The following is a 23,895-nucleotide window of genomic DNA, read 5'->3' as shown; positions in this document are numbered from 1 at the left end:
CACATTGGTGGGCGGAGTTAGTGTAAATAGCCACAGCCAACAAGGCGGTGGTGCCATACAACTGTTTGTTTGTTTTTGGTTTTTTTGAGATTAGAGGGCAAGACATGGAAACCTTCATGCAGTTTATCAACCCAGCTAACAGGGAACTTTGGCCAATGTTATTTCACTAACATTTATCCAACCTTCGTTCAGAATACTTCAGTAATGTTTTCAAAACGGTAGCAAACAGAAAGGATCTTTATACATTTTTAATAAAATGAAACATTTTAGTTGAATATTCATCTAAAATTATGTAAATATTAGCCACTAATTCTTTCAGAATGTTCAGAGAATTAATAAAAAAACGAGAACAATAGCAACATTCTCATAAAAATGTGCAAATTATATAAAATATTACCTTAATTAGTAAAAAAACAGAATTTTAGCTAAACGTTTTTAGAACAAATTTGTGTTGGTCGTGAATCCATCAATTAAATAGAAGCGGAAAATAAAGGATGTTTTCATACTGCAGATGTGACATCGTTTCGTGATTTTTGTTTTGTGATATTTGCTCAGCCACTTACTGACTAGCTGTGCTACAAGACCTTGTGCAGTCTGGGAAGGCCATCAATTAAATATCAGCACTTTCATATATTTTTTAACAAGTGTTTAAAATAAGACTTAGCTCTGTATGGCCCAGCTTCCCCCCCCATAAAAAAAACAAAAAAAAAAAAACATGTGCACTTTAGACGCCTCTCGAGCACTCCAGAGAGAAGAAGCACTCAGGACTGAAGCAGTGTGTAAAAACTGATGGAAACAAACTGGAAGGTTCAAGATAGACCTCTAGTGGCTGATACCAAAACACCAGCATAATTGCTTTTCAGACTGAAGGCATGATTATGTCAAATCCACAATTTACTTTGAATATCAACGTATAAATGCGGTTTATACTTCAATCACACACTTGAGTGTGCCATGTCTGTTGAGCATGTCAGGGTTGTGTGTTTGATGGCATTTAGAATACAGCAGAGACAAGTAATGCTTTATGACGGAAAAAATAATCTGATAGCATTAAACATTCATTTCAGCTTAATTATATATCTATTACAATTCTTTAGAATAATGTACAGTACTGACTTGTCAAAGCCTCAGAAAGATGTTATGACACATACAAGGACAGAAAAAAAAAAGAGAGAGACTTTCTTCAAGTACTCTAAAGATCATTCCCATAAGAAAAATCTAAATATACATTGAAAATTATATAGTATCATGCTCTAACTATTTGATTCCCAAATATCAATGACCCTACATCCAATATAATAATGAATAGTATGTCAGTTCACCGAGACCAATCCTTTACACTCCCGTTCGTAAAACTACAATTTATAACTGCTACACGAAAGGACCGTTGAAAAGCTTTTGAACATTTTCAGTGGAAATGTCAGTTTTACAAAATAACTGGAAATGAACAGCTTGTGACATAATCGTTATCCAAAGTCCTTTTGCAGTCTTTTAAATCTAAGAGGTCACTTCATTATGAAGGCTCAACAGCGTAACTTCCCTTTAGCACATTTATAAGGGTCCAACTCAGTCCTGTCCCGCATCTTCATCAGTGGTTTTGCCATGGTTTGGTCGATTGTTTAGCGCAAGCTGCATTGCCCAGATGCTCAGAGGTCTCATATAAGCGAGAGAGCGGTAAATGCCTTTCTCACAATATGCTTCAGGAGTCTGGAAGGCCATTCCCATTCGCTCCCACACAGTGCGGTAGCAGCCTTCTGCAGTGCGCATTCCCTCTTCTATCATGCCCTGGGAAAAAGACAGCGGGTTGTATTAGGAGTTAATTAAAACACTGACTTCATCTGGAACCTGGTGATATGATCTGAGGATTGATTACCTCATGTATCATTGTAGCTGCTAATCCATACACTACTCCCACCCACACCTCGTCCGATTGGACACTGGAACGATCAGGCACACCCTCTGGCCTCATCCCGTTCACTGCACCCATCTGCCCGCCTGCAAAGCTCATAACATTGAGGTCAAACACGGACTTCAGCGCAGTACAGATTTTCTCCTTGGAAAAAGCCTGTAGAGAGAAATGGGTGTAGAAAATTCATGTTAGCTCCCATCCACAGTCTACTCTTCCTCTAGAACACTGACCCCTTCTGGAGTCTAAGTGACCCATGCATAATTAATGTGACATCATTTTATTTATTTATTCGTTCATTTTTAATTTTACTTTGTAAAACTTTACAATGAGGTTCAATTCTTAGTATTCTTGTGTATAGCAAACTAACAATGAACATTTTTTTGCAATTTTATTTATTATGTTTTTAAACAATTTATTTAACAAATTTATTTTTGCTTTAAGACATTAAAAAAGTCTTCAAACTATCTGTCGTCAAAGAATCCAGAAAAAAAATCTCTTCATCACACTACATTAAGTAGCACAACCATTTTTGACTGTGATGACAATAATAATAACAACAATAGTTAATGTGTCTTGATCACCAAATCAGCATATTAGAATCATTTCTGAACAACCATGCAACACTGAAGTAATGGTTTCTAAGGATTCAGATCTGCCATAAAAGGAATGTTACATAAAAAGTATATATAAAAAATACCTTAACTGTAATAATACATTTTAAAAAAGAAATAATATTTCCCATTATTACTACTTTAAAGCATTTTCCAATAAATCTTTAGTGAGCATAAGAGATTAGGGTCTCTTAATGAAAAATATTACCTATCCTCAACTGTTGAACGGTAGTGTACATTTTTATTTTATGAATTTGACACTTAATGCATTAGTGTTGCCATTATTTCTTAGCTCAATGATGCCATTCTCAATTATTTTAAATGAACATCGAGCGGTACAAATACAAACAAATGTTGATCATATTAAAACATGCTTGTAAAATGACTGACCTGGTAGTCATCATCCCCAAGTCCAGATGCCTTAAGAAACCAGTGGCCTGCACACTGGTCTGACATTACACTGTTCGACAGGCTCCGTCCACTGCTGTCATAGTTGTAGTATTTGCCTAGTAGAAAAAAAGAAAGATAGAAGACAGACACTTCACGGGGGGGAAAATGAATGCATTAAATTTAATGTGGTTGCTTTAAAAAAAAAAAACAACAACAACAACTCACCATTCCACAGGAGTTTGTCAAAGGCTGCTCTTCCTCTCTCCAAAATATCTCTGTAGCGTTGATAAACAGACTCGCATTTCAGCACACGTGCCATTTTACACATCATGCACACCGACGCCAGCCACAGACCACCACAGTATGCACTGGAAGACCACACAGAGACAGAGAAATATAGGGATGTTATTACTCTAGCCTTAAAAAAAATGAAACAGGATTTTATAATATAAAATGTAAAAAAAAACAAACAAACATAATTTGTATATTCCTGGAAATTTTAAAACATTAAACAAACTAAAAAATAGTCATGTTTTTAGTTGTTTTTTTTTAAATGTATGTGAAAAATAAAATAAACTTCGAGTCCTAACCTGGGTCCTGTCACCTTCCATCCATCATATGTCTGGTCTGCATAGCCAGAATTTTCTATCAGTCCATCACCATCCTTATCAAATTTTAACTCAGTTTCCATAACTGTCTAAATAAAGCAGAACATCAGATATTTGGTTAATGTGTCTTAAAACACTTGGAACTTGCATACACAGAGAATATAGTTTTACACAAAAAAAACTCACCTGGCATATGGGCCACATGTCCTTCAGATAATTGTCATCCTGAGTCAGGTAATAGTCTCTGTACACCTGCAGCACAAACTTCAAATTCAGATCTTTCCAGTCGGCTGTATCGTGGATCAGGTATGCATTGGCACGAACCCACGGCTCATCATCTGTTTAAAAAAAAAAAAAAAAAAAAAAGAGAGTAGGTTTTACAGGCATATTAATAAAACAAGGTGAAAACCAAAGAGATCTGATAGCTTCAGTCAGACATGTGTTATTCATATTTAACATGCTAAAAAATATGCAAAAAATCTCACTTATGCAACAAATATATAACAGGGTTTAAGATAATTACAATTTCCATTTTAGGTGATCTCTCTTTGACAAATGTAACGTGTGACTTCATTGTATACTAGAATGCACAACTCACCAGGGTCTCCAATGTCGTGAGGTACAACATCCCGGGTCTTGACTGGGGAGTATCGGCCATTCATTAGATTTAACCTCTCTGTAGGATCGTGTTGAACGACACTACCAGCTGAATATGAGGAAGAGAGGGAAAAAGTATAATTAAACAAAGAGAATATGTGGGAAAAAAAATCTGCAAATTAATTTAAAACTAAATATTCAAAATAAATCATTAATAATGAATTCATATACATTCAATGTTCAAATGTGAGCTTAGCTTACCAATATCATACTGCACACTCAGAGCCAGCTTGGGCCAGAGCATGATGAGAGCGTATGAAGCATAGAAGTGCACATCATATGTGTTATACATCCTGTACTCCTGACCTGGTGTGAGAGACACAGAATTTATCACCTTCATTTAAACTTTAATGAATCTTTAGTGTATAATAAACTGAGATCTAAAGTATCATTCTAAATGTAATCGAAAACTATTAAAATTCATGTTCAGCATTTGAAATAAAGCTGAAACTTAATATATATATAAAATACAAACAAAAATACATATTAAAAAAAAAAAAAACTTGAAGTAAAACAAACCTACATCGAAAATAAAAGGTAAATCAAATTGAATACTATAATAGTATAAAAGTAATACCAAAGCAATACTAATTATAATTCAGCAGCAACAGATTTCCTCTCAGCAATGCTGGTTACATTTTTCATAATGTTTTTTTGGAAATGGCATGCATAAAACCTTATAAACCTAAGCAAATCTTAAGTTGAGTTTGCATGTTAAGTTAATGTTGCAGCCCTGATCTCTTACCCTCTAGGTAAGCGAATCGGCCGTACTCTTTGACAACTTCAGGCTGGGCTGGAAGCCCCCCATCCTCAGGACGAAGCCCACCGCTGATATCAGCGTCCTCTGGAAGCTCCACCCACACGGTTCCACCATCCACAACAAAGTACAGCTCATTAAACAGAGCTGACTTATACCAAGCCGGAAGGGACCTAGAAAAACAGCGTTTTAGCCTACCAGTTGTGAAACATACACAGAATGGAAAAACATTAAGTGAAGATTTACTTCACACAATACTTATAAAATATTTAGTAATATATTATATACTCAGTACTGAAAATGTGGTTTATCCAGTAAAGTAACAAGGCTGTCAGTAAATAATTTTTTTTTCTCCTAATCTCAAAATGGCCAAATACCAACAGATTAATCAACTGGAAAGAATAGCTGTTTTATGTTGAAACAATAGATGGAAACCTAGAATTAGTATGTTGCATGTGACTGGTCCAACACCACTCAAAGCCTACACAGTTCATTCTGTATTCAGTGCACTCAACAGTCCGGAGGGGACTGTGGAAAACAAAATGAGTAATACATGCAAAATGGGGTATAAGTCCACTCTTATCTATGCACATAATGGATCAATCCATGACTCTTCTGTTTGTTGAAATAAGTAGTCGAATGTATCTGCAGGAAGGATGACTGCTTGCTTAGACAGTCTTTTAGATGAACGATAGTCACACAAATGAGCCGCAGTTAATTTGATTAACTGATAGGATAGGCGTGCCCTGAAGCTTGAATTTTTTCCATGGGAAAATAACATTTGTTTTTACCCATCCTGCAGAATCGGCCTCTGCCACTCATCAATGCTCTCCTCCCATTTACTGTAGTGTGTGAGAGCGTAGTGAGACAGAGACGGGGCAGCATCTCCCTCGGTGCCGTAATAACGTGTGTATCTCCTGAAACGAACGCCACACGCACAGCGTTATTATTTTACAGCATCAAAGCACATTACAAAGTCTATAAATAAAATGAAGCATATATCTAGGACCATTAAGATCTTCATAAAACAATTAAGCAAATTTCCCCCAATTTCCAGTAATGCAATGCAATGAAGTCTCATTCTCACTAAATGTAATGCAAACTAAAATAATGACATTTTTTTAATTTGTAGCATTAATGCATCATTGCCTTCTGGATTCTCTGAGATCATTGCTGCTCTAATATGAATGTGTAAAGACTGTTGGCTGTTGACGCAAACCCTTCCTTTCAGGCAGCTTGTAAAATTTTACTCAGCCACACCACTTCCTTTTAAAATTCTCATGAAATTGCATTAAAGCACTGTCTCCTATTGAAACAGGAAGTTTGACAAGGCATATTTAGACATTGGTTTCTTTTTTTCTCAGGTAAGGGAAAAACTTGTCAATGTCAACTCATCAATGTAAGTATCTGTTAACAGTCATTTCTGTCAACGTTTGAGACTATAAAATAAACATACACTATCATATAAAAGCTTGGAGTGGATTATTTTTGTTCATATTTTTGAACGAAGTTATATAAGCTGCATTTAAATATTAGATTACAATAATATTACAATTTAAAATGTAAAAATATATATGTTCTAACATATTTTAAAATGCAATTAATTTCTTGAATGCCAAAGCTGAATGTTCAGCAGCCATCACTTCAGTCTTTAGACTCATATGGTCTTTCAGAAATCATTTTAATATGCTGTTCATTTAGAATATATAGAAACAGATACATTTATTCCAATTTTCTTGGTTCTACGGTACAGCATTTGTCAGAAATATAACTGAATGCATCCTTGATGAATAAAAGTATTCATTAATATTTTAAAAAGCATCTTACTGACCCTAAGCTTTTGAATTGTAGCGTATAAAGATTTAAAGACACAAAAATGTTTTAAACAATAACTTCATAGGGTTTTCTGTGACACCTATTAAACACACAAACCTAAAAAATACAAATACTAAGTTAACCTGATTCATAATGTGTACATAGAGATTAGAGAGCAAGACAAGGTGCATATTATGTTTCACTTTACATTCAAATGTCAAAAAACATTGATGACTTTTTTTTCAGTCATTAAAATATTTATGCACCATGGTCTTACTCATCTGGATTCACTGAACTGAATCAAATTTTCACATAAAAAATAAAATGTACAATTGTTCACTTTTCTGAAAATATTGATGACTCATGTTGCGCTACACAGATGTTTGTCCAATCAAATGCTCTCTAGAATGAGAACGTCCCTCCCACTAACTACCAACCAGCAAGTAACAAGTTATTAATCAAGACCGTGATTTATTTATCATTTAATCGACAAAAGAAAGGTATTTTCATTTTTCTATTCTGCATATAAACATACCTTTCATATATTCTCTCTCTGGAGCCAAATGTGATTTTTGGCATGTCCCAAGCCAAACTGAACTCCACACTGTTGTGACTGTTAGCAGGCACCGAGCAGCTCACGGCCAGGGCTGCCGCCACTTCCTCCCCTTTCTGTGTGGGTGGGCTGGAGTCCTTAGGCGAGTCAAGCCGTCCATCAGTCATGAGGTCACTCCAAACATCACTACAGGTTCCCTTTGGGCTAAATGCCGTCTGGTGACTGATCTCTTGGCCAGACTAAAATAAAGCAAAACTTCAAATAAAGAGAGGAACAACAACAGCTGCCTATCTAGACAGATTTTAAGGGATAACTCACTCGAATTAATGCTAATTCTGTCATCACTAAATCACTCTTTTGCCCTTTCAAACCTGTATGATATTCTCTCTTAAGTGGAGCATAAAGGAAAATCATCTGAAGAATGTTTAACCATGTTTTTCCATAAAATGAAGGTCAATGGGGTCCAAAACAACACTGAACTCTTATCAACATACCGGTATCATTCTTTAAAGTGTTGTTTCTCATTTAAACATTTAAAGAGCACTCATATGCTTTATATGGTATTGACAGTATCTTCAACAGCAATCAGTCAAAGCTCTTATTTGAAACAGGAGCTCACACAGTATAGCAGGGGTGTGATGGATGGCGAAACCTGTTTAGCAGAGTGGTTTTGTCTGTGCATTCACTACAGGCAAAACCTGCTGCTTCGAGATTTACACTGGTGCTTTACCTTTTCTCTTGCAGCTATACACAGAGTGTAAGGGTTGACAGGCGTCTGGTGATGTAGTAACACCCCAGACACAGATTCTCCATCTTTTTCTAGGTGAAATGGTTCATTCCAGTGGCCCCCACTCTTATCGTCTTTATGGCCAGTCCCATTGACCATCGTGAACATGATGGAAACATCAAGCGCGTAGTCATTCTTATTCTCAACGTTCCACACAAACACAGCCACAGGAAGACTGGAGTCCTAAATAAAGAAATAAATACAGTAATATTCTGAACTATAATCATTTTAAATAACATTTGGAATATATTTTAAAATGCTATTTATCCATGTGACGGCTAAACAAAACAATCAATAGCCATTACAGCAGCAAGTAGCACTTTACAAGTACTTTTTATTAGTGTTGAACAGTTATCCGTTTTTGTGTAAAGGGAATGTGTCATACAATATAAATGAATTATATAAAAAAAACAAGAGTGTGCTTTAAATATCAAACACATTGTAAGCTTGTCACCTTGTAGTCGTGAGGGATGACAGGTGACACCTGCCTGCAGGTGAGAGTGACATTCTGTCCGGGCAGGTGGTAGACGGTCCAGGCTCGTGGGTACAAAGCATGGTAAAAGGCATATTCACCACAATAACCCCAGTTCCAACCCTGAAGAGTCGGGGGTCGCTCTGTAGACAACACCTGCTGGTATACTGTCTGACCACCCCTGCGCAGACACACTGTAAACTAGGAGAGAGAGGGGGTTAAAATACACTTAAACTGGGTGAAAGGTAGATTTGAACACCTGCATATACTGTATAACAACACACACCCGCCCAGAACTGTGTTATACCAACAGATCAAATGAGTCACTAATTTCTAAACACTACAGTCCAAATGTTTGGTAATGGTAAGAATTTTTTTTTAATGCTTTTGAAAGAAGTCTCACAAAAGCTGCAATTTCCAGCAGCATTTAGTCCAGTCTTCAGTGTCACACAGTCCTTAAGAAATCATTCTTATTTGATGCACAAAACCAATATTACCAGTGTTGAAAACAGTTAAAAAGAAAGTTCAAAATAACTTTTGCAACATATTGAATGTGAGTGCTGTCCTGCTCCGACTTAATGTGACCTTGCTGAATAAAAGTATTCATTTATTAAAAAAAACATTCTTTCTGCCCCCAAATTTGAACATTGGTATGAATTTTTTTTTTTACTGGATATTTTAGGTATTTTACTGGATCACACTAGTTCTTTACCTGGTTAGCAATAACGGTTTTGTAGTGGTACATTCCAGGATTTAGTTGCCACCGGCAGAAATCTCCCCTCCATCCACGCGTGATACTGCCTCCACCAATACCACCGAGAGGAGCACCTGCACAAAACATGTCCTCCGTTACACTGGGTCATTTTAAAGGGATAGTTCTCCAAAAATTACAATTCTAATTCAAAAATGACCCTCATGTCATTCCAAATATGTAAGATATTTGTTCACAAATGTAAAAAAAATAATATAAGTGCAAATATGTAAGACAGATACAGATAAGAAACAGATATTTTTGACTGAATCCGAGAGCTTTCTGTACCTCCAAAGACAGCAGTGTAAATAAATTGTTCCAAGGTCCAATTGGTAAAATTGTCTTAATGATATCAATGGTTTACCCGCAAAAGTATGAAGCTATGTGAAAAGTTCTGTGCAAAAGTAAAACAGAAATAACAGCTTTATTCAACAGTTCTTGTCCTCCAAATCACATATAATATGCATTGCACTCCTCTGCATGTGAACAGCAACACCATGCACATACGTTTCTTACATGCAGAGGTACTCCCGATAATGGAGGAAGATGTGATTTGGAGGTGAAGAAAGGTGAGTAAAGTCTTATTTTCCCCTTGTGCACAAAAAGTATTCTTGTTGCTCTCGGATTTCATCGCAAATATCTTAATTAGTGTTAATAGGATAAACAAAGGTCTTATGGATTCGGAACAACACGAGGGAGTAATTAATGAACTATCCCCTCAGGAGTCCTTTTGTGGCTTTGATATTTTTGTTTGTCATTGCGCTTACCATAAATTTGTCTCAGTGGTAAAGCCCGAAACATATCTATAAAAGGAGCCTTCTTCTCAACCTGGGTCTTTCTATACCACCATCTCAGATACCTGCTCAGACAAAACAAGGAAGAATTCACTAAACTGGTATAGCCTTGTATTGGTGAACAGTGACCAGTCAAAAGAAACATTTTATTTAATTGGTGTGTATTGTTAAAAGTGCTATATAATTAAAGTTGACTTGACTTTATAGCTTAACAGCAATGCTAGTTCTAATAATGAACCTCTGTCTCACGTACGCATACTAAATATCCATTTTAGTCGATCTCAAACCTCTCCATCCAACTCATTCTTTTCTGTCTCACTCATTCTCCTGCAGTAATGCACACACAGCTGTTTTCAGTCTTGTTGCACTCAGCACAAGAGCGCCTAGAAACAGAGACTGATTCAACCAAACATAAAAGGGCAGATGGCATCATGGGACAAGCTTAAAAAGCACTGAACTGTCTCTGTCCTGGATACAAATTGCTTTTTGTAGTAATGATCACTGATATAGCGCTGAAGTTCTTCCCAATCAATATGTTTTATATTGCACATTTATCTGAAAAGCGCAACCTTAATCTCTCCAGACTTGCTAATTAATTTATTTGTGGAGGGTTTCAATAAATGACTGCATACGATAATCATAAGACGCCAGCCATGGCTCTGTGCTAGCATGCTAGTGAGTGTGGTGCATTATTCACGTACACGGAGGACTGATTGGGTAAATGGGAATGTACAGTAAAGATTTATGACAGTTGTTGTGTCGTCAACGTAAAAAATAAAACAGCACGGAGGGTCAATATTGACTGATATTAACACTGATTAACCAGCCTTAGCTGAATATTTCAATGCAGCTGTAGTGCAATGTTGTAGATAAAATAACAGTTCATTAACAAATAATCACAAAAGAAAAACCAAGGAATCTAAACCAAGCTATCAAGCCGTTTACAGCAGTAACATCCAAAGGTCCATACAAAAGGAGGAGGTTTATTGAAATGTATAAGTTATAGTTTAACAGTCTAACTAGATAAAGAGGAAAAACAGCCCCACCTGATCCGGGTAAATACACATGCTATACAAGCCTGCAGAACACCCACAAATGATCCAGATGCTCAGATTTCTGGTTTAACTAGTATGTGAGAAGCAATAAATACAATGAGCTGTCTTCTTTAGGAAGATATTATCGCTAAGCATGAAACACCGGTTGACTAAATAAAGAACACCAAGAGGAGATGGTTTTAGGAAGAAGAAGGGAATAAAAACATGTCCATCTGTGGTTAAAATATAACCACTGAACAATAGTTTTACATATTGGTTTAGAGCAGTTTCCCAACCATACATAAGGGTGCCGTGAATCTTTTGAGGGTGCCTCAAACAAAATTTTTTTAAAGGCAGTTGGGAACCATTCTCATATCATCTAGGACTAGGTATAAGGCCACTGAGATGTGTATATGTAAATATCTGGGAGCTTTAAACCAAGGGTGCCTCAAACAAGAAAAGGTTGGGAACTACTGGTTTATTACTAAATTATGTATTTCGGGAGCTGTAAACCAATTCTATTTATTACTAAATTGTGTTTCCTGTAGACGTGAGGACTAAGAAATGAATGACAAAGTGAATCTGAGGTTCTTACATTGAAATATGATTTGTTAAACATACCTGACACCTAAAGAAAGATGCTCGATCATGTTGGACAATGAGACATCTTTGGCTTGAAATGGTTTCCGCTTCTCTTTGAACTCGTGTGCCAGGCATATCCGCCAGCCATCCTTTGGGACACCGAATCCCGTTTCTGTAGACACATATCGGCTCATGAGCTCAGCCAGAGACGTGCTGTCATTTAAATCCATAGTAGAGCTGCTGGATCACCAGGTCAAACCGAAAACCATAAAAATCGGCTCCCCGAATTCTCTGAAAAAAAGGCAAAATAGATAAGTGTTAATGCACACAGGATATTTCCTTTGTTTGAAGGCTAAGGCAACAGATAAGCTTAATGACACATGGTTTTTAAAATGACATCTTCCCTACTATGTTGTGCAAGTAAGAGTTGAAATCACATGTTTAATATGCATGCATGGGCAGGTGATCTACATATGAACGCAAAGTTCACCTGTCACCAGGGTGACAGAGACGACCGAGTTCAGTTGCCAGCAAACAACCACGGGCTGGAGATGTAACCTGATCCTTTTCCTTTTAATTAAATAACAATAGCTCCTTCATTTCAGCCCTGGGCCAGGCAAATCTTTTTTCTATATGGTACGACTCACTTGGCCAAACAAATACCCAGATCCCCGGCCCATCCCACATCAAGATGTTTCGACATACTTTACTGTACTTAACAATTAAAACCATACAATGTTGCAACATAATCTACTGCACTGTATTCCAATGCATTTGCACTAAAATAAATAATAATAATAATAATAATAATAATAATAATAAGATTAAACAAATGAATAATACATTATTATCATATTACTAAAACATTTTAATTTAATGAATAAAAATATATTTAGCTCGGTGCAATTGATTTCAAATTCAATTTCCGTTCCATGTTTTCATATGTTTATTTATTTGCATTTTTAAAGTCATTTTCTATTTACAATATGTTTTGTATGTTCAATTTATTGCTAAAAATGAGCAAATCGCAAGGTTTATGGTCGTACGCTTCTTTCTGACCCGGCCCAAATGCTGATCAGTGCTGCAAAAAACTACTAACTAACATACAGCCCATAAAAATTTATTCTATAAAAATTAGTAAGCCTACTTTCTCACGTGTAATTAATGTTCTCCTAATGTTATTGCTTTATCCACGCAGTCCACCACCAGAGGAGTGTAAGTCACTTACCCTAGCCTGGGATCTGCGTGTCAGTGGCGAGATGCACTTGTTTTGACGCTCGCCAACATGACTATGTCAGTAGAGCCATCCGGTGTCCCTGTGGCTGCTGCTGCTTCCACCTTGTTACGGATGGATTTTGGGAATTTTCAAAGTGTCAAAGTTCTAGAGACGAAAAACATGTAACGTTACACAGCATTTATAAGTTTCCGTAAGTAAAGAACACATTTTCCTATGCCGAAAAGCACATTACGAGCTCTAAATTATGAACTGGCCAGACAATTTTTCCACTGATAGAGCAGTACAGTAGGGCCTTCTGTTGGCTTATACCATTGAGCTCACCCTCGGGGAGGTAACGTATAGAAGGATATCGTCATTTCAGTATTTTCCAGAGAAACACAAACCTTTTTATTTATGTATTTTCTCTTATAAGCTATCTTTTGACTATTTAAAATATCAAATGTTGCATTTTGCTTATCTATTTTCTTTTGAAGAAACCGTGTCACCCCCGTTGTTATTTTAGATGGGACTCTTACGTCACATTTGCCACGGAACCAATTATTGCGTCGGTTCTTTTGAACGGTTCATTTTGATGAATCATTTCAAAAGCGATTCAGTAAGTCATTGTGTTTACTCGTTATTGTTAAATAAATGTATATCTCTTATTGTAAATACTGATTTCTTTATTTGAAGTTGCTTTTGCAATTAAGATGATCGGTCTGTTTATTCATAAAGTTTTACTGTCGGCTTCTGAGTTCTCAGTTGTTTGGGCTGGTTGGCGAACAAATCGTTCGAACAGTGAACATCTTGAACTAATTCAATGAAGCGAATTGACTCATAAGAATGACTCGTTCACAACTTTGACATCGCTTTACCGGAGTTAAGAAACATATTTTACATCCTATACTTTCTCATAACATGTTTTACTGTGTAAATACAAATAATATGCACAAGTACGATTTCTCTAAAGTTAAGTTTCATGTCATGGCACCGTTTGTTTTTGTGTTTTTGAACGTAGCCTAAACAACGTTTTGGAAAAACTCAGGGAAACCTTATAATGGCCAAGACAAGTCTCCGGTTGTTTTGTTTTTAAGTAGCTGGACCGTCGCCGGTTACATTTTTCTTTTAACTTCTGTGGTCAGGAATACGACGGAAAACATCGACGGGAGAAAAAAAAATAAAAGAAACAACTTCGAGGTATCATGAAATGGACAAATAAAACAATGTTAGGATTTAAGTTCCTGCTAGTAAACAATCGTAGTTGCGTCAAGCTGTACGACGCCAGCTCTTTAAATCTAGATATACGCTGCTCTGTAGCTAGTCAAGCTTCTTTGCACATATTTTCCTGTAACGGACGGAAAAATTGAAAACGGCTTGTTTAATTACATCTGCCACTACATAAGATCGAAATTTAAACCGCTCAAAAAAAATATCTAAAATATTCTCCACAGTGCATGACCTACTCTTTACCCTGCCGTAAACATCTTAAACCAGTCTACGCTGATTCGCTGGTCTCACCTGGTCTCCCAGTTTGGAAACCTCTTAAAAAAAATAAACCAATGTGTCTAAGCTGTGTGGCCAGGAAAACATTATACTTGTTGTAATATAAATGTCCATGTTTTTAAAACGGCATCATTAAATAAGTACCTTGCATATAACCTTTCTGGTTTTCCCAGATGATTGAAGTGGTGGCATCAATGGCACGAGGGCCTGTGTTTTTGGCCGGGGAGGTTTTAGAGTGTCTTATAACCTTCACAAACCCTATGTCACATCTGTCTACATCTGCCAGCAGGTAATGAACACCGTAATCCCCATAACCGTGACTATCATGACTTGATATATGTATGTTCTGTCAGTTGTGATCGAGTCTGTTCACCTTTCACAGTGAGATGTTGGCCTGGGCCAGTGCTCAGATCCACTGCCAGTTTCATGCGAGCGAGAGCCGTGTGGCTCTACCCACTCAGGGCACCAAGCAAGACGTCCAAGCTGAGAGCGACACTGTACTGATACCAAGCAGAGGTGTGATAGTTCCACCTAGCTTATATTATTACCTGAAAGATAAAGCAAATGATCGAGTTTTTTCTATAACAGCCATATTTAAAAATGTGTTTTCTATGTCATGTCATGTATTATTGATATATCACTTTATGCAACAGAGATGGTTTCAAAGCAGCTTCGCAGTATGAAACAGGAGAAGAAAAAAAAGAATCAATGATGCAAACTAATAAATTCCCTCAATACCAAATTCTACTGTAACGCATATCTAACAGTTCCAGTTAGGCCAGTATGGATTCAGAATAATTTGTGTAATATTCATGAAATCAGCATTCATCCGTTAATCATCAATAATGAATTCTGTTCAGTGATAAGTAGTTCTATTAAAAACAATGGCAGTGCTATTCTGCTTTAATTAGTTTAGTGTTGATTCAATTTTGTTCGGTAATTATATCAGCATAGTGAAAGTAGACAATAGTGTCATCCTTCATTTCAATTCAGTTAACATTTTGTGTCAGTGCAGTCAAGTGTCACATGTTGCAATTGGTATTTTTACAGAATAGAAATGTTGGTGAGGATGCTGTTCTTACCTTATGCAAAAAGGCACTATTATGCAATATTAAAAATAACCTGCTACATTAAAAAGGTTATCCAGCAAGAATTACTATATTTGACCAAATAGTAGGTAAAAACATGCTGGGCAGAATAATGAACCAAACATTGTTAAATGCGGAGTCATTCAAGTCAGAAACCCTATAAAGTTCAAGAAAGCGCTGATGATGGCTGGCAAAGCATGTGAAGATCAAGCAGTGGAATGATTTCAGCTGGTCATAGACATCCTGTTGGCACTGTACACTAGGAACTAATTTCTCTATTAGTTTGGTGTTGAATTGTGCCTTTCTTATCACAGTAAAAGCCACATTTTAGAAAGTGTGCTTGTGACAAGGATTAGACATTTATTTTAGATTTGTTAATTTATCCAGCTTTCTGTAAGCTCAGATTTATTCACAGGAATCCTCTTGATTTTAGGGATTTTGAGGAAAGATTTCACAATTTCCCTGTTTTTTCATTGGTCTAGGTGAACGAGGGCAGTGTGTGCTGGACACGCCACCTAAGATCTTGTTCTGTGACCTTCGCTTGGATCCTGGAGAGAACAAGACCTGTAAGAAGCTGAAAATAAACCAGACACAGATGCAGTCACATTTAACTTTTGATCTAAATGACCCATTACAAGCGCTTACATCGGTTTACTTTGCTATGGCTTCACAACATCAGTAATAAGAAGTGAACCCCTTAATCATTTCAGAAAACTAATTCCTCATGACCCAGATAATGTTGATATGTTGCAAAAACTGTTTCATGTCTCAAAACCAACAGTGAGCTGGCCAAAGTTCAGCTGTTCAGTCATGTAATTGCACATTATGCCTGGCTAATGTCATTCTGAACTACAGGAGACAGCCTCATGTGAAACAAATCTCTGCCAGATTTTTTCATCTGAGACTACCAGTAAATAATGTTTTCCTCTCTTACAGATTCCTATAGTGAGGTTGTGCCCACTGATGGTCCACCCAGTTTCCGGGGTCAGGCAGTGAAGTACGTGTACAAGCTCACAATTGGCTGCCAGCGAGTCAACTCACCCATCAAGTTACTGCGAGTGCCTTTCAGAGTTTTAGTGCTTCATGGTGGGTTGCACGAATGGTCTCTTTTCTCCTTTTAGTCTTGTCCATACAAAACAGAGTCTTATTTTCAGCAAGCTGCATTAGAGATGCATTAATCATTTTCCACACGCTTAATGTGTTATTTGCTTAAAAGATGTGTGAATGCTTGCAGGCATGCCAGAACCTCCGTTTCCTCAAGATGAGGAAGTCGCTCCCTCAAACCCCTTCCTGGAGGAGGAAGAAGGAAGCAGGAGAGATACAAGACCGCTGGAAAGAGCTCTGGACATGCTGATGATCACCACCTCACGACGATGCCCATGTGCGTGAATGAATGTGGGAAGGCTTGTGTCTTGTGAATGTGTGTTTATCATTCGTCTAGCTCTTACGTTGTGGTGTCTGCTTAGATTTGAATCCTGTGTCTGTTCTGAATGTGTTAATAGGCTCATGCATTTCCTTCACAGATATGTTCAACATCACAAACGTGCGCGGAAAGGTGGCTAAGTTCTGCATCTTCAAGACTGTGTACAGGCTTGGGGAAGATATCATTGGCACCTTCACATTCTCAGAAGGGGATATTCCATGTTTACAGGTATAGTACAGTACAGTACAGTATAGTGCTTATAGGTTTAGGGATATATATGAGATATGTTATGAGATATATATATATATATATATATATATATATATATATATATATATATATATATATATATATATAACTTATATATATATGTATATATATAACTTATATAAGTTATGTATATATATATATATATATATATATATATATATATATATATATATATATATGTATATATAAGTTATGTATATTTATAATTATATTTATTTTTTTACCATTACTCCAGTCTTCAGGGCTACATGATCTTTCAGAAATCATTATAATATGCTTATTTGAACCTCAAGAAACTTTAATTTTGACAACAGTAGTACTGCTTAATATTTTAGTGAAAACTGATTATTTTTTGAGAATTCTTTGAATATAAAACTTAAAAGAACAGCATTAATTTGATATAATATGCAAAATGCAAAAGTCTACTGTCACTTTTGATCATGAAATATTTGACTCCAAATGTTTGAGAATGTAAATGCTTCATGAGATGCTCATGGAATGTTCATGTTTGTACTCTGATCAGTATTCAGTAAGTCTACAAAGTGAAGAGGAGGTCCAAGAGCAGTACCAGAGACGTCCAGGGCAGGCTGTCAGTGTCACTGGTCACGGTCGACATCTAGAGTCCTGCTTACACACAGCCTCCAGCCATTTCTCTCTCCCTGTACCCCTGAATGTTACACCAGGATTCACAACAGATATAGGTCAGAAAACCTGCACTCGTAAGATGTTGTATGGTGAAAGTTGTATAATGTAGCTTTTGGTTGACTTTTTATTTAATTAATTTCCGGTTCAGCTTGAACCTGATTTGATTTTGATTAAATCTGTTATCAATTATATGCAAGCGAAGGAAATGAACTGATAAGGCAACATTCTCATTTTATTGTCTTCCTCAGTGACATTAAGATGGCGTCTGCATTTTGAGTTCGTAACAGCGCGGGAGCCAGTGGAGGCACCAGTGGTTCTGCAGAATCAGTCGGAAGTCACAGTATGGACTGGGGCAGAGCATGTGGATGTGGACACCTTCAGCTGGGACCTTCCAATCAAAGTGCTTCCCACAAATCCCACTCTAGCTTCATATGTTTCACAGTTCACGGGGACAAACAGCATCAACATTTGAGTTGTGTTGGTGTTTGTGCAGGGAGATTATAAAACTGACGAGTTATTGTTGTGAGATGTCTTCTTAGCGGTCTATTTTTAAATTTAAAGGTGGCTTATATTTAGAGTTGTTTTATTGGTTTTTTATCTTTTGCTGTGCAATGAGTTGACAATTCTTTATTTAAGCTACTTCACATTTCAGCCTTGACCAACAGACTGCTTTACCTCCTGTAATGTAAAGATTTCTGTATTTATTGTTTATTTTTCATTCGTATGCTTCAAACTATAATGGTAATTAATTTCTATTGTATTTCAATTGAGTATTACAAGCTATTTTGTACCATTTCTCTATATGCAACCATAATTGAATAAAACTGTTATTGAGAGGTTTGATTTCTGAAACGGTTGTCCCATCTGTATGAAACACAATACGTTCTGTATTTCTGCTGTAATTCTGACAAAGCTGCTTGTATTAAAACTTTTGTACTAATCAGACCTTATGAGACTTGATAGATTAATAAATCTATAGGTTTATCATAGGTTTATGATAGGCTTTATGTTCGCTTTTGATTTTTGCAGTTTCAAGAATTTTTAAATTTGAGTTACAATCCTTTAGAAATTTGTAATAATCATTTGTTAATTTAAAATATTAAGAGGGTCGCAGGGTGAGGCCCCTGAGATCCACTGTACTGTTGTAAATAGTTTTTTTTAGAACTTAAAAGACTGAGATGATTTTTGTATACATATTTATTAGCGTAAACCTTGTAAGTACAAACAGTTACATATAACAACACATTTATTATGAAATCAAAATGATGGAAGTGTTTTTTGTTGTTGAACAGGAAATACCCTTTTAATTTTGCTCTTGGCTATTGAGGCAATGAGCTATAAAAGAGACAATAACAGGCCATACAGTGCTAATATGTAGTGTTATAGTGATGCAATAACGTGGTAGAATAGGCACAAACTAATACACACAATGCACAACTTAAAACCTCTGTCTCCCCAGTACATTGTTCAAACATATAACTCAAAAGAATGCTTTCTTCCCCTACATGCTATATATGTCAATCCACATCTTATCTTCCTTTAATTTGAGAACTTAAATGGCAATAGTTATGTTTGAGAATACAAGTGCTACAGAAGTAATATTGCATCTCACTTAACAGTGAGACAGATGTTATCTGACAGGCAGGTGAATTGTGGTTTATAGTATTCCTCCATGCTAATCTAGTTTCATGTTGAGTGCTCCATGTATTGGATCAACATTGTTCTCTTCTCCGGGAATGCAGGGCAGGCGGGGATCAGAGGTCATCACCAGTGTGACTTGGCAGGTGAGAGATTCAACTCGAACTTCACACCAGGGAGGAAAGTCCACAGGTCGATGCACACTGTAATCAAACGATTGACTTTAATATGTAAATTAAAATGAACTACATTCTGTATAGCAACAAGTACATTCTCCAAAAATTAAAGGTTTTCTTAGTGATGCCATAAAATGATTTCTGAATGACTAGTAAACAGTTCTTAAAGAAAATGTTAAGAATCTAAAGAAGCTTTTTACATTAGAATTACGCCTTTGTGCAATGGAAAGGTTCTATGGCATCCTTAAGGTCTTTCAAGGAACCATCAAGCCAGTCAAAAACCTTTATTTTTCAAAAGTTTGATCAACATTCATGACACAAAAGTCATGATTTGCATTCATTAGGTTCCTTTATTTTTATTCAATAGTGAAATGAATGCAAGATGTTACGGCTCTTACGTTTCGCAGCATCCCACTCCCACGGGGTGCAGACAGGTGCACTGCACACAGCCCTGTTCCATCCAGCTCTCTCCCAGAGAGTACTGCTTCCCATCATACTCACAGAGAGCTGTGAAGAGAGATGTTGAAAACACTGAAGAGCAAGTCCTGAGCGTACCCGATCATCAAGTGCGCTCCAACTAAAACTGAAAGTAAACATCATGAGACGGGACACCGGGTCTCACCTTGAGAGTTGAAGTGGCACTGCATTGGTGCTGCTGAACATTTCATCCAGACCAAAGAGGCCATGAAGATCATCATCTTCATACCATGTCTCGCTATGGAATCCATCTGAGTTGTTCGATAGCCCCCTTTGAATTGGTGTCTCTCCTCTTTCGCGCCTCCATTTATACCCACTTGCGTTCACAGGGACTGGTGTGAGGAGTGGTTTACCCCCTACCTGAGGTGTGTTTCTGGGGTGGGGGCAGGTTAGTTAGGGGGTGTGCAGAGGAAAAAGCTGTGGCTTGGCACCACTTGCTCTTTCTCTCCGGTGATTGCCATTCTCCGCTCCACTGGGCATGACCTTGAAAAACTATAGAAATTCTGACACATCCTGGGATGACTAAGAGAGGTGGGGAAGAGAGCTAGAGAGCAAGAAAAACCAAAAAGTTGACACGAGACAGCATGCAGAACAAATATGAATAACACAAGTTGTCAGTTAAAGATAACAGCCTTACATTTTGAAAGAAAAAGGCTTAATTTCACCCAATTGATGCTGAGTTGAAAAGTATAAATCTTTTTTTCCAGTTATCAAAATAACAAAAGCAGTAAAATGCCAAATGTTTCGCTTTTGATTACAAAAAGATGGAATTTAAGTTAACTTAGAATTTTCAAAGGAGTGGAAATCTTAGTTCAACAATTTCATTAAAAGGAGTTTAAATAAACACAAAATGTGATTTTCTGTTGCTTTTTGTAGTAACATAATACATCTAGCATGGCCATAATTAAGAATTTTCTGTCTGTAGTAGGCATACATTAATGTCAGAATCGTTCATTACTTTCAGAATCATTCGATCAGTATGTGAAAATATGAACAAACACTTATAACTGCTCAAAGGAAGATTGTAATCTTTGTGCCATTTTACCACACAGATTTTGGTGATTAATGTGATACAAGATTTATTGACCTTACAAATGATTATCAAAATTAAAATTGCTAAAATGCTAAAAATGCCACAGAGCAATAAAGGCCCAATTTCTGAAAACATCACCCCGAAATTAGTAAGAAATAACAGCTGGATTATATTCAGCAAATATAATGCACTTAATAAAAGGGCAGTGCAATTGAACTGTTGTTATATTAAAAAATAAAACCACCCTAGAAAAAACTTCTTTGTATTAGTAAAGATTATACAATCCTCATCAGAAATGACATTTCGGGCTTAATATTAGGCTTAATATTAATTATTAACTCCATATGGTGCAGTCCAATCTTAGGGAAATCAATGACATCTTAATGACATCATCAAAAAGCACAGCTGACTGGTACTCTCTTGCATTGGTAGAGCTCACTTCTCAACATTTAAATATATGACCAGTGCTTGTATCTGTTGGATTGTGCTTCAGAAACCCTCCACCGTCCCCAGCTCCACCTGTATGGATCTGCTACGGGGTGATTCATACAAGCTTTATATGGGAGTTATTCCATATGTTATATTTGCAGCAGCAGTATTTCTTACATGCTCTCAGCAGTGTGTTGTGGATGTATTGGCGGTAGCAAGTCGTAGTGTAGCAGATCTATTCAACTTTGACATGTGCATTACCATGTCAGTCCCTCTAACAGTCTAACAGTTAACTGTCAAGACAGAACTATACTTAGTATGAAATAAATGTATTTTAAATACATACATTTTTATAGGGCACACTTTCATCATGCAGCTAATAAGATCTTCACAGATGCATCCTGAGGACGGTCAGCTGGTGCTTCTCAACATCATCAAATGGTTACTAGGTGATCTTTAAAAGCACAAACACAGGCATCCATCACAACTGTGGTCCTCAGGTTGCCGTGACCCCGGTCTGCTTCTTCGGACTGAGCTCATGCTGGTGATGTCATGGCCGCGCTGACCTCACGTGGGTTTGGTCCAGCTGAAGATGTTCATGAGCAGGAGGAAGCCCATAAAGGCAGAAATGGACTTTTATTGCACAACTGCCGCAGGTGTGTGTGTTTATGACCAGAGAAGATGAAGATGTAATATTTCTGAACTGCTTTTTTGTTGTTAAGGAAGGATCCTAGGTAGGTGTCGAGCGCGAGGGATTAGGCTTTGAGCGGATGCCGAGAAGGTAACGCTCTTTGAGCCAGAACCAAACATTACGTACTCTTTCGCACATTAGCTCATCTCTCGTCATCTTTGCTATCAAGATGGAAAAATTTGCGATAGAAGAAACAGGGTTTTCCAAGGAGGCCCTCGGGTACCACAAAGTCTGTTTGTAGCATTTACGCCTGTGTCACCCCACAGTAGTCTGAAAGGTGTTGAAAGCTCCTCCCTGTGTACTGCATGTTGTACTACTGCTCTATGGCACTGACTAGCGCCTCAATTTGGACAAAGTGACTCACAGTCTCTCCTTCTGACCATGTTCCCCTCTGCTTGAACATTAGAACTGGTGTCGTATTTACACATTTCCACCTCATAGGACATGATTTGTGTCCAATAGGAGCAGAAGATTTGCCAAAAGGCCATCGGGCAGAAGTTCACAATTTTTGGTTGTCAAATAATCTTTGGTTATTGTCATTAAAAGGAAGAAGGAACGAAAAGAGCTTTTATGAATAAGTCTATTCAACAGGTACAGATTTTTGGCAGCACATTTCCTGATTTAATGGTAAACCCTAGGCAACCCATGCCACTGTTTCCCAATCTGTGTCTTATGTAGCCAATCTGTAATACAGTTCTAGGAAAAGATTATTTACCCAGAACAGAATTTTAGGAAATACGTAATAGAGTTTTATTGCTGAGAAAATTACTGAAATACAAACAAAAATGGGGAACATGTGTCGTCCACAAAAATGGACAAAACATTATTTTGTGTCTTTTTTAAAAAGAACATATTTTTTCAATTATTTCTTTTTTATTTTGTGTATGAAAATAATTTGTTAACATGTCAAATTGCATTTCATTCTTTAGCATATTTAAAAACAATACATTTTTGAAGCAAATTGCGGTAGACTGCAAAAAATTCTGCACATTTGTTGTTACACATTTAAAATGTCACCATAAAAGTTACCGTGCTTTACAGTTTCCACTGTTTGTAAATCACTGATTTAAACTATTTATACCATAGAGAAATTGTTCAAATGAGCCTTATATAGCAGTCGTGTGCTTTTTTTGTTGAAACAAATATTTTGAATCAATCTATATGTTCTAAGGAGGCGTTTTGGGTTACAGGTTACAATGAATTTAAACCTCTCTAACCTTTTTATTAAAATGAAAATGAATGCAAAAATGCATTGCACATAATTCAGATTGATCATACACACACATACAAAAACTGGTCCTTTAGGGGTACTTTTGGGGTTTTTAAAGTGCTATATAGCACCACTGCCCTACAAAGAATACGTTAAGTTCTCTGACTCTATCTTAGCCTTTGAATTTAGGAAACTATTTAAAATGATCTAGGAAACTATTCAAAATTAAATGAAAATAAAGTGTATTTCTTCAAGATTGGCTGCTTGTAAACCTTTTTGCCCCTAAGGCCCCCTATATATATATTCCAAGGCCCTCACATTCAAAACAGATTCAAAACAGCTTTTTTTCTATTGTAGTAAATTTGCATTCATCATA

The 23,895-nt window shown here is 36.8% G+C and overlaps 3 protein-coding genes across 3 annotated transcripts; 1 reads left to right on the top strand and 2 right to left on the bottom strand.

The window, feature by feature from the left end:
- Positions 1–1,009: 1,009 nt before the first annotated feature.
- Positions 1,010–13,266, bottom strand: gba2 (glucosidase, beta (bile acid) 2). Its single transcript, XM_043245212.1, has 17 exons — positions 12,949–13,266; positions 11,760–12,011; positions 10,078–10,169; positions 9,272–9,387; positions 8,542–8,760; positions 8,031–8,270; positions 7,283–7,539; positions 5,724–5,849; positions 4,921–5,105; positions 4,377–4,481; positions 4,117–4,224; positions 3,705–3,856; positions 3,501–3,607; positions 3,136–3,278; positions 2,911–3,026; positions 1,874–2,065; positions 1,010–1,785 (listed from the first exon to the last, which is right to left on the bottom strand). The coding sequence occupies exons 2-17, from the start codon at positions 11,948–11,950 to the stop codon at positions 1,567–1,569; spliced, it is 2,568 nt and encodes an 855-aa protein (XP_043101147.1). The 5' UTR covers positions 11,951–12,011; positions 12,949–13,266; the 3' UTR covers positions 1,010–1,566.
- Positions 13,267–13,781: 515 nt separating this feature from the next.
- On the top strand, positions 13,782–18,815 carry rgp1 (GP1 homolog, RAB6A GEF complex partner 1). Its single transcript, XM_043243066.1, has 9 exons — positions 13,782–14,133; positions 14,613–14,728; positions 14,822–14,955; positions 16,010–16,093; positions 16,464–16,613; positions 16,762–16,908; positions 17,051–17,178; positions 17,744–17,921; positions 18,114–18,815. The coding sequence occupies exons 2-9, from the start codon at positions 14,613–14,615 to the stop codon at positions 18,335–18,337; spliced, it is 1,161 nt and encodes a 386-aa protein (XP_043099001.1). The 5' UTR covers positions 13,782–14,133; the 3' UTR covers positions 18,338–18,815.
- Positions 18,816–19,047: 232 nt separating this feature from the next.
- Positions 19,048–20,420, bottom strand: msmp1 (microseminoprotein, prostate associated 1). The gene is made up of 3 exons (XM_043245591.1): positions 20,302–20,420; positions 20,078–20,186; positions 19,048–19,706 (listed from the first exon to the last, which is right to left on the bottom strand). The coding sequence occupies exons 1-3, from the start codon at positions 20,405–20,407 to the stop codon at positions 19,541–19,543; spliced, it is 381 nt and encodes a 126-aa protein (XP_043101526.1). The 5' UTR covers positions 20,408–20,420; the 3' UTR covers positions 19,048–19,540.
- Positions 20,421–23,895: the final 3,475 nt, after the last annotated feature.

This window comes from Puntigrus tetrazona, chromosome 7, assembly GCF_018831695.1.
Source record: "Puntigrus tetrazona isolate hp1 chromosome 7, ASM1883169v1, whole genome shotgun sequence".
Lineage (NCBI taxonomy): Eukaryota > Metazoa > Chordata > Actinopteri > Cypriniformes > Cyprinidae > Puntigrus > Puntigrus tetrazona.
The sequence above is the reverse complement of the archived record's forward strand: the minus strand, read 5'-3'. Positions and strand labels throughout refer to the sequence as shown.